The sequence below is a fragment of the Nicotiana sylvestris genome, chromosome 4, assembly GCF_000393655.2.
Source record: "Nicotiana sylvestris chromosome 4, ASM39365v2, whole genome shotgun sequence".
In the NCBI taxonomy this organism is placed as follows: Eukaryota; Viridiplantae; Streptophyta; class Magnoliopsida; order Solanales; family Solanaceae; genus Nicotiana; species Nicotiana sylvestris.
In genome coordinates this window covers 180664071-180675477 of record NC_091060.1, presented here as the reverse complement: position 1 = coordinate 180675477, position 11407 = coordinate 180664071, and the positions used below count along the sequence as shown (strand labels likewise).

General features: G+C 36.8%; 1 protein-coding gene across 1 annotated transcript; it reads left to right on the top strand.

Annotated features, from left to right (window-relative positions):
* Window positions 1-313: 313 nt before the first annotated feature.
* On the top strand, window positions 314-7359 carry LOC104242838 (increased DNA methylation 3-like). The gene is made up of 5 exons (XM_009797943.2): window positions 314-586; window positions 2223-2664; window positions 3960-4134; window positions 4809-5145; window positions 7279-7359. Exons 2-4 carry the CDS (start codon window positions 2304-2306, stop codon window positions 4876-4878), a joined length of 606 nt encoding a protein of 201 aa, XP_009796245.1. The 5' UTR covers window positions 314-586; window positions 2223-2303; the 3' UTR covers window positions 4879-5145; window positions 7279-7359.
* The last annotated feature ends 4048 nt before the right edge of the window (window positions 7360-11407 follow it).

The window sequence follows — 11407 nt, the reverse complement described above, 5'->3', positions numbered from 1 at the left end:
TTATAACTTTAAAATTTATTCAAACTAGTCTTCTTAGTAATATTGAACAGTTGTAGTTAATCCTTAGTTCTCTCTATGATTCGACTCCAGACTTATAAATCAAATTATATTTGCAATGACCGCTAGACCTCTTAGGAGGGGTGTAGTTGGGCATGATGAACAATCAGTAAATATACAACTTATAAATGGTGAGTAGATTACGTCCTCTAAGTCGCAAACGCGAATTGCGACTTATGCCGCAATGGAAACATGCACCTTATTACTTTATAGTTCATTGCGATTTCTGCTCGATCGTATCTTTTTCTATTTTTGATTTATTTTCAAGCGCTAATATCAATTAGGTGTAAATATTGGCGGTTGCGGGCTGTTTCTCCGATTGCCACGTACTTCCTAACGTAACACGGTCTCACTTTTCCAGTGTCCTGATCTTGCTTTGTCTCCACATTCCTTAACTTAGAGAGCATCAGAACATGAAAAATTGAAAAGAGCCAATGCAAGAAAAAGGGATTATCATAAAGAGCTGAATTTCTGAAAACTGAAGAGGAATCGAGTTCTTCTGGTTTGCTGTTTTCTTTTTTGTCTTTAGGTATATTCCTCTTACTTGATCGGTCTGAAATTACAAGAACCCAATTAGCCATTGCATGAAACACGGTTGTTGCAGAATAAAGTTTGAAGCTTTAATTTGTGCTCAGTATTAAATTTCTGTAAGCAGCTCTAGTGTTGCACAATTTTGTTTGTGTTTAGTTAATTTAATTAGTTGAATTCTCTTTAACTGGTTGAATGCAATTAATGTTCTTTCTCGTTTTAAAATTCTCAAAAGAAGGTATAGAAGTTTAATTATCAAGTTAAACTTATTTGAAAAGCCAATGAAGCTTTTCCAAGCAGCCAGGGTGAAGACAAATCATAATCTTCTTATTTTTCTCCAAATGTGGGTCACCCTTTGCATTTGTAGTTTTTCATTTTGAGCTGAGCTAATTATGCTAGCAATCAAGTGAAGGAAATAACATGTTGTGACCAACACTAGTTTGGAATAGGGGTGGCAAAATGGTTAAAAGAAAACAGTTAACCACCTATATTATCCACTGAAAAATGGGTTGGATAATAAACTTTTTAAAAACGGGTCAAATATGGATAAGAACCATATTATCCATTTAAAAAATGGATAACCAATGAGTAACCAACGAGTCTAACTTTTACATTTGTAAAACCTCAAATTGGGGGTTCCTCAAGTTAGAGAGACTAAGAATTCTCCCAAAAGTGATCATATGCAAGAATTCATGGATAATATGGTTACCCATATTATCCGCCGGTTCACCCGTTTTTATCCATATTAAATATGGATCGGGTCGGATAATTTACCGTTTTTTCATTACCCGTTTCAACCCAAACCATACCCGACCCGCCCGTTTGCCGCTCCTAGTTTGGAAAGATAGATAATAGTAATACATGTTATAATGTGAACAACAAACGTGATGTCTTCTTTTTTCTTCTTTTTTTCTTCTTATAACTTTATAATGTGCATTATGTTGGTTAAACATATTAAGCCGTTTCATATCTTAAGCCAAATGTAGTCCCTTGAATGCCATTGAGAAGTTGGTTGATGGATAGGGTAATATGAACATAGCTTCCAGAAGTAGGGGGTGTTGTGCAACAGTGGCTAGTTGATGAGAGCTATCTTTGTTAACATCACAATCAAATGATGTAACCAGATCATCTGCTTCTCTATTTTAACACACTACACCTGATTTGACCTAAGTGGTTTGTTGCGCAATTATACTGGTGTTTGTTCCAGTTTTAGGTATGTGGATTGAATGGATAAAAGTGGTTTCCTATGATAATAGTGCTAGTAAACCTATCCTCTCCAAATATGCTGGTGGCATGTGTATACGCCAGGATATAATGGCTTGCCGGGCATTCGTTGATCCTGGGGGCTGGTTAGTGCTTTACGCCGAATTGCTTGCTTAGGTTCCATTCAGTTCCTGTTAAACGCATCTCTAATCTCTCTTTTATTGACCTCTTAACTATGGGTATTAACTGTAGTATAGATACTACGAGCAGTTCTCCTCGGTACTTGCACATTCTGCAGTAGACTTGTTTATACAGGATATGACCAATAAATTGCAGATTATGATATTTCTCCTGAAGTATTTTTCATGCCCTAAGGTTCTTTCTTTTTCCATATCTAACTTTTTGTAGTTCTTCTTTGCTTTTATTGTTGGCAGAATTAGTTTGGAAGGCAGATAACTGTTGAATGCCTTATGGTATGCTTCTGGTGAAGACATTGTGAACACAGAAAGTTAGTAATGTCAGACACGGAATGCTTAAATCCTGAAAAGAAGGTTAAGAGAATAATTTGGAAGCGTTCCAAGGAGAAACCGAATGGGGAAGACTCTGCCGAAAATGGTATGTCATTGATGAAGATGGAAGGTAATGTGAAAAAGAGGGCCCATTCCGATCCAATGACCAGTGATTTAGACAGGCCTTACATGATGTCCCTTCTCCCTCTTCCCAACTTGGAAGAATGCAACTCGGGGGTCCCTATTGTCTTGACCGGAACAGCATGCAAAGGGGCAACTGGACCACCTGTTGGAGTGGTTGATATTGGTGTTAGCGAAGCTGCATACTATTTTCGTATTGCCCTACCTGGAGTCAAGAAAGACCCTGGTGTGTTACTTTACCTTTAACTTGTTGCCTTTCTATTATCTGTTTGAATATGCTAATCTGCTTAAGACTTTAGTCTGTGAAGATCCTGGAATTAAGTTTATGTGAATCTGATATTGCAAAACATATAGTACAACATCCAAACTGTGGAAGGTCATAAAGCATGAGTAGTTTATGAAGCTTGTTTTTTGACCAACCCCACACGGTTTCCCTTTTACTGATTTTGCTCTACTGTATGAATAAGGCCTTCCAACTTAATAGTGCCAAAGATGTTTGTGGCAGTAGCGATGTAACATCTTATATTGCTGAATCTTTTTTTCTGCCACTGATCATCGGCGGTGGAACTTGTCATATTATGTACAATGGAATACACATCTTGTCTCATGTATTGCTGAACTTTTTTTTGTCTGCCACTGATCATCAGCTAAGGAACTTTTCATATTGTATACAATGGAATGCACATTAGGTCTTATGTAAAACTGCTTGTTGAAATGAGGAAATTTGCCTTCAAATATATAGCATTCGAAGCACGCCGAATACAAGGAATTTGGCTCGACTAAGAAAGTGCATTACGCTGCATGTCACTGCCTGTGGCTATGGGGTACTGCTGAGTCTGTTATGAATTTAATGTTTTCACTTACAATATATTGTTTCATTGATGATAAGATACCATTTGACAGCAAGTAAAAACTAGTATATCGGAATGGCTGTGTGTTACTTGTTTATTTTCCCTAATGCGTACTTAACTGGGATTGGTTCATGGATGGAGTCCATTTTAGACAAAAACATCTAACAACTATTTTTCAGTATTAAGTTTGTAATGTTCTTGCAAGATGTCTATTTGAGAAAGAAATAGTTAGGTAATAATTAGGTGGAGAGCTTCTGAATTTACTCTATCCGTATCAGCCTTGCTAAGATCTTTATATTGTTTTTTTTACGTCCAGCAACCATGACGTTATCATAATAGAAGGAACTGTTACCTGGATAGTAATTCATTTATGTCAGGCTTCTCTCCCTGTAACTCATTGTCTAAGTAGTCCATTGTCCAATAGTTAAGAAAGAATCATCAAAAGAGAAATCAGTGTATCGCTCAGAAACCGAGATTAGATGAAGTACATGGTTTCTAAGTGTACCTGACATCAGATGCCCTCTCGATTCTTGCTTTCCCTATTGACACAGCCTGTTTTCTCATTTTACTATAGAATTGTATCCATTACTGCAAACAGTTTCAGAAACTTTCCTGAATAAGGTAGTATCTTTTCATTTTTGCTAAATGAACTCTTTAACCCTTGTTGCAGGTGAGTTCAGCTGTGAAATTGAAAACGATGGGAAGGTCCTTATTCGAGGGTTGACGTCAACTGGTGGAAGAACTGTCTCGAAATACTCGCGGGTCTTTGATATGAAAATTCAGCAACAATGCTCATCTGGACCTTTCACTTTGTCCTTTAGTTTGCCCGGGCCTGTTGATCCTAGGTTGTTTTCACCAAACTTCAGATCTGATGGCATTTTTGAAGCTGTTGTTGTGAAATACGAAATGTAGCTGGCAGTGTGTAGATAACCATTTTAAGACAGAATCCACCACAGAAAGCTGTTCCACCCAAGTTCCTTAATATGGATTAGTGCTAGCTAATGTGCTGTATGTACTAACTTGTAGGTTTTTGTATGGTTCAGATAAATGACATGTTTTACCATGTAAATACAGCAAACTGCAGTTCAAATGATTCCCTACTTCATATTAGACCGTAATAATAGCATATTTACTGCAATGGCACTGAAATTCGAAGGTGTTATTTCCATGAATGGAACCTAATTTTCTGAAGAAAAAATCACTTGAAAAAGCATTTTACAATGTCCAAGATAGCTTCTGGATTTATTCTGGGGGGGGGGGGAGCTGTCTTCTCCAGGATGTCGTTAGAAGAAAATAAAACAAAAAGAAATATCACGCTGACACTAAAATGAATAACATGAAAAGGTTGAAACTTGAAATAGTAGTACAATTTTGTTCATTGTTTAGGTTATATTCTTTAAAATTATTGTGAGTTCGTCAATGGCAGCATCATATACAAATATATTCATAAAGTTATGTTGGACAGGAAAACAAAAATCACTCTACTCTTATCATGTTTAACATATGTTTCTTTCTACAGCGGCGGGGCGGATGAGATGGGAGTGTATGAAGTGGATATGCAGTATTTGGAAATGGAAAGATGCATTTAATGAGTACTAGTAACAAGTATTTGGTTTACCTAGAAAAGTAGTAATGGCATTTGGTGGTTTCATTTCATGTCCAAACAAAGGTATTCAACGGATTCAAACAGCCAAATGGCGGTAGAGAGATTGTGTGTTTTATTCAAATGTGGCACTTCATGGTTGATTTGAAACGTCAGTCCTTGCTGGAACACCTGCTTTCCCATGCTTTAAGAGCACTCTCACTTGACTCTTCCACCATCATTCCCTGCTGTTTTTTCTGTGAATTCTACTAAGGTAAATTCTGCTCTTCCTCCATCAACTGACTAGGTTTACTTAACTCTATCTTCTGCTTCATTCTCACCTGCATTTTTTATTTTTTATTTTGATTTCGTATCTGATCATGATCTGTTTCTTTGCTATCATCAGTACCAGGTGTAATGCTAATTTTTGGAGTTCTTTAGGATTTGATTTTTGATTTAATATTTTGTTTGCTTGTTAGTTGGCATCTGATATCTTTTGCAAAGGATTTTGGTCTAGGGTTCATTCTTTTGGATATCTGCTAGATTTCCTTGTATCTTAGCCATGGTGAAGAAGCTGAATTCTTTACTTGTCTTTGGCAGTGATCACATTAATTTCTTATCGCCTGTTTGCTTACGGTCACCTTTCTTATCTGATGATCTGTTTCTTTGCTATTTATTTGGCATTTAGCACTCTTTGTATAGCATTTTGGCTTAGGGTTCATTCTTTTGGATATCAGCTACATTTCCTTACATCTTAGCCATGATAAAGAAGCTGAATTCTTTACTTGTCTTTGGCCATTGATCACTTTAATTTCTTATCGCCTGTTTGCTTACCGTGACCTGCAACCTACAGAAGTATAAAAATTATAAGCATGAGAACTTTGTGTTTCATTCACCTGACTAGGTTTTGCTTTATTCTACCTTGTGCTTCATTCTACCTGCATTTGTTTTCTTTTTTGTTTTAGTTTTTCCTTTTTTCCTTTGCTTTCTTATACGATGATCTGTTTTTTTACATAGATATATATGCACGATAAGCACTCCCATTAGAGAATAGGGCTCTAGGGTAAAGCGAATTTAAACAGGAAAAAGGGTAGTGAAATCTACTTGCACTTTAGTCTTAAAATAAGGGTAACTCGAAGTTTGGATATAAGTAGAAAAAAAAGATTGCATCACATTGTTTCTTGGATCTATATCTTTGGAAGCACCATTTTATGTGTCTATAGTTGCACAGATTGTTTCATTAAGTTGTCATTATTTGATAGTCAACGCAAAATCTAAAAGGGATTACGCTGGTACATGCCATTACGATTCATTAGTACGTAAATCCACTTCGATTACAATTAGTTCCGCATTAAGTTGTCTTTAAGCATGAGATTACATTTCGTTAGTACGTAAATCTGCTTGGATTGATTGCGACTTAGATCTCATGCTCCTTTGGAGCGTGCGATAAATGCTGCTTAGTTTAGTTCAAGTGCTAATGTTTGCTTTCCTTTCGACAACAGTGCACGATACTGTTAACTCGAAAAATAAAAAAAGACTAGTCTCTTGACATAACTTTGTTACCAATTCTTTGCAAGAGAGAATCCTCACTGAATTCCCACAATCTCTAATTCATTCTTATCTCCTTTTGCTCAGCAGAACCCTCTATGAATTCCTGTAAACTGATTCATTGCTTTACTAAGCTTTGTGTTTTGCCTTTTTTGCAGAGCAAGAGATAAAATTCTGTAAGTATGCAAAAATGACATTTACTGTAAAATTGTGTGGTTACAGTAGGTTACAAGTACCCGGAACTTCTTTACTGTATTTATATATGCATTAAAAATTGGTCTTTTGACTTCTATCTATGTTCCTGTCTTTCAGTGAGGAGTTTTCTTGCATTCATTCCATGTTCTTTATATTCTGATGAGGAGTTTGATTACAAATTTAAATGTTCATATATCCTGATTCTTATGAAAGTTTTACCTCGGCATTTTCTTTTCAATTCCATATATTCCTGTTCTTCTCAGTGCCCGACCAGAATATCTAAATCTTGGGTGTTCATCTGCCTTTAATCTAGATGACTGAGTTGCTAATAATCACAGAAGAGGTGCTTGATCAATGTATATGTATGCTAATATAGTTTCCGATATGAAAATATATAGTGCTTGGGCCAAAAATAATGGACCATTGGTCCCTAAGCAGGTCCGCCATTGATTCTTCTAACAGCCATGTTAACTCATAGCATGCCTAAGATATCGAGTATACTGATGTTATTTAGATGCTATGGTTCATAGTGTCATAGGCCAATCCTTTTTTTTCCTTTTGACCAAATCACACAGATATGAAGTTACTCTTTCTGGTTCCTTCCTAATTTCCAGTATTGCAAGCTATGCACAGTCTTAATACACCTGAGTTTTGCGATCTGCAGGAAGAAAATTTCTAGGGAAACACTGGGAATATGTCTGAGTACTTGAATATGTATATAGAATATCCCTTTTCATACCAACCAGATGATGTCGTACAAACTGGAGCAGCCGTAGAGGGGAGACCAGGAGTTCCAACTGATCCAGTGACTGTCAGTATTAGTGAATATTCATACAAGTTTAATGTGATCCTACCGGCTGTCACGAGAAACATGTGTAAGTTCATTTCCTTCTATATATACCACACTAAAAACATCTACTTTTAGTATGTGCCAAGCTGAGCAATAGTTTGAGAACTTAAGTCAGCATAAACAGCTAGAAAGAAATTACTAAGAAACTGTTTTGACAGTTTTGCTTCCTTTCCCCCCCCCCCCCTTTTTAGTTTCAAGTCCTTTTTGGGAAGATCTGCATGTGCTTGCTTATAAAACTTGGTTAGAACCCACGGCCGAAAAAGCACTTCTGCTGTTCGACAAATGCATGCTCTGACTGTAGTAAATATTGAATGAACAACTGATTTGGAACCAGATCGTCCTCTCAAATCCCATTTTTTCATTGAGAGGAATCAAAACACAAGCTTAAACTTCTGAAAAACACAAAATTAGTTCGGATTCCCTAGAGAGGAAAACCTTCTTTCTAGGAAATCTGTGCTTGCTTAGCCTAGCCTTCCCTACCATCAGCCAATCCACGGTGCAGCCAAAGCTTATTCTTTATCAACTACAAATAGTAGAAAAATGTTTATCAAAAAATTTATACTGACTCTTACTTGAGGAATTTGTATGCATTTGAAAACTGAGTCATATTGCTGAAAATCTTGTTAAAGATTGAAGAGAAACGACTAAGTGAACAATTGTATTCGCAGGTGATGTGTCAGTTGATATTCTGTTTAATGGGGAAGTGGAGGTAGAGGGGAGAGTAAATGCTGGTGTAGTAACAAGCACTTCGGCACCAATTTCGTTCAATAGAAGAGCGCGAAGGGTAACACCTCCAGGTCACTTCACTATCAATTTCACTTTGCCGGGACCTTGTGACACCAATTTTGCAAAAGCTAAGCTAAACTCAGATGGTGTTATCGAAGGAGTTGTGCTTAAAGATGGGATTTTTAAGGCTCATTAGAATGATTATCAGCCTCAGTCCTCTGATTAGTTCGACATGGTTAGCTTATAATCTTATTTAAAACCAACTTCCTGTTCTGGAATGAACCAGTTATTATCAAACTGATCAAACTTTATCTGTATCTTTCTTTCTTCCATAAATGCAGCTTTCATAGGTGAGAACTACCTGATATTTGACAATATTTTCCTTATTTTTGCCAGTTTCTGTTGCATTTTACATAATGTAACTTAGTGCTGAACTGTTTTGATAAGTTCCTTATAGGTAGAAATGCAAAAGGAAGGATTACTCAAGCAATAGGATATCTCTGCACTAGAATTCTGGAATACAGCAACAAAATAGTTGCTTATTGCATGTTCTAGACATAATAAAAGTACAATCAGATCTCTCAATAACAGCGCTTCTATATATAATAGTCATTCACTATAAAGGTCAAGTTTTTCTCGAAACCGATTTTTATATTATATTATAATATACGTCCTTTATAAGAGCACTTCACTATAGCACTTAAAAAATACAACAAACGAAGCATGTTAGCGATAACTATAAAATAGTCTTTCTTTGATTTCTTAGAAAAGAGAAAATGATAATGTAAATGCATGTTAGCGATAACTATAAAATACAAGAGATCTTTGCATGATAGAGCCATTTCCTCAAAAGGAGGAGGAAAAGAGTAAAAATCAACAAATCTAGAATAAAATCAACTGCCATGATTTTGCCTAGAATTGTGCGATAGCTGCAACGTAACAGAAGGTTAAATCCTTCTTTGATAATCACCAAGGAAAACAGTGCGGTTTGTTTTAGACGCTTAAAAGGGTATAAAACGAAACTTAAATAAATTCATATACTCCATTCTTCTTAATTAAAGGACAGATTAATTTCCAAAAATTACCAACAAACTACAAAAATAAAGAGTACTCATATTTAACTTGGTTCAAGACAAATTTAATAATCTATGTTAATTGCATATACATGTTCAATATTGTATTTAAATATACATTATGTGTCATTTATTCCATCAAAAAATTTAAGATTTTGACAATATCTTTCAAAATCCAAGGTGATACGTGACCATTACCCGACACTCTACCCGCACCAAGCGAGCTAGGCCATATGACTTACCCAATGTGCGTGTAAAAACCGTAAAAATAGCACGGTATAGCCAGTTTTCGGACCGGTCATTCAAAAATAGTCAGCGTTTACGAAGTCAATGAAAAATAGTCACTATTTTGCTGCAACAGAGACGGTCCAGCATAATATACTGGAGTTCGGTGCACCTGTGTATGAACTCCTGTGAGCACGTGATTTTTGTCTTACGCGACAATCGCTCCAAAAGAATTAAAAAAATAATAACAAATGGTCCTGCTGTACAAATTTGGATTTTTACATGGCACTTTGTTAATTATTTATGATTTTTGCCCATTTTTTTATTAAAACAAAATACAAAATGTATGTGTCGTGCGTAATGTGAACCGTAATCCGATTGTTAAATAGGAAATCACAAAAATACGCATTTCTTTTGTCCTGATTTGTTGCTTTGTTTAAGTTTACCTACTTTTAACATTTTATACGCGTTAAATAAATATGTTAAGTGTTAATTAATGGTGTCTAGTTTTATTTAATTAGGTTGTGTATTTAGGAAATTAGAAATAAAGAAAAAGAGGGAAAAATTTGTTTTAAAATGAATTTGGGCTACAAACATTATAAAATCTGAAGCCCAAATGAACGGCTCAATCCACCAGTCCGCACAGCCCACCCCCCCAGGCCGCAAAACGACGTAGTTTAACACCAAAACTACGTCGTTTCAATGCCGATCCATCTCAACCATTCAAACCAAACTGATCCAACGGCCAAGATCCCACACCCCGTACCCACTAATAGACCCGACCCGTCTCCCCCGGACCGACCCAACCCCTTTTAGTCTAAAACGACATCGTCCCCCATCAGCCAAGAGATCCCGACCCTTCATCGCACCCCATCCAACGGTTAGGAATCAACCCCTTACTAACTATATAAACCCATAACCTTACCCTGCCCCCCTATCCGAACCCCAGCCTTAGGTCACCTTCGTCCTCATCCCCTTCCCCTCCAAAACCCTAGCCGCCCCTGTATCCTTCACCATGAAAGCCGGCGGCATGGACGCCGGTGACCCCACCCTTAACACCATAGAACCCCCTTGCCATCCTGAACACGGATCTGTTAACCACTTAACTCGAATCCCTTCCCATCTTCTCGAATCTTCGTTTGAAGATTCGAGTCGGAACTTGACTTACACCGTTTAACCCCAGTTTCACACCAGACACTCCCCAGACCCCCTCGTGACCAAACCATGCTTGGTTTGGTCCGAATCTGACCAGGGAAGCACGAATTCTGGATCTAGTTTTTGGAACCTTAAGGTTCCTCGTCACTGGTCTGTATCTTGTTCAAGCCGAAGAGATTAAGGTCTAATGGACCTTAATCGAAGTGTTTCTCATTTGAGAAACACTTCGATTAAAGTCCGTTCAGCCTTAAGAAAGGTCTGTTCGAGTCCAAAGCTAGGGTCTTTTGATTTTTCGGGGTTTAAGGTGAGTTTTGCTTTCTTTTCTTTATTTGTTTTAGTCCATGTGATTGTTTTAAAGGCTGTTCATGTTTTGTGAAATTTGTGTTTTGAGTTTTATCAATTGTGTCCTGCCCACTTTGTTTGAACCTACGCGTTTGATTAGGTCCCTCTCCTGTTCTGATAATGCGTATGTATGTATGTGTTGTGCAATTAACTGAATCTCAAATTTGAACCGATTAACTGACTCCTCGAGTACAATTCTGTTTGGTCAGTACAATTCAAATCATGTGTCGATACTGTTAAATGTCTGATTTTTGGCTACGATTGTGCATGTTATGATTAATATAGTCGAGTCGACATGTGTCGTCAATTAGTTTCAACTGCCTGAACAATAACAAATCGATTTGCTTCTGGACACATTTGTTTGAATCAATTAGGAACTGAGTTTGTTTATTTATAGTTGTTAATTTGAATCAGAAATGTAA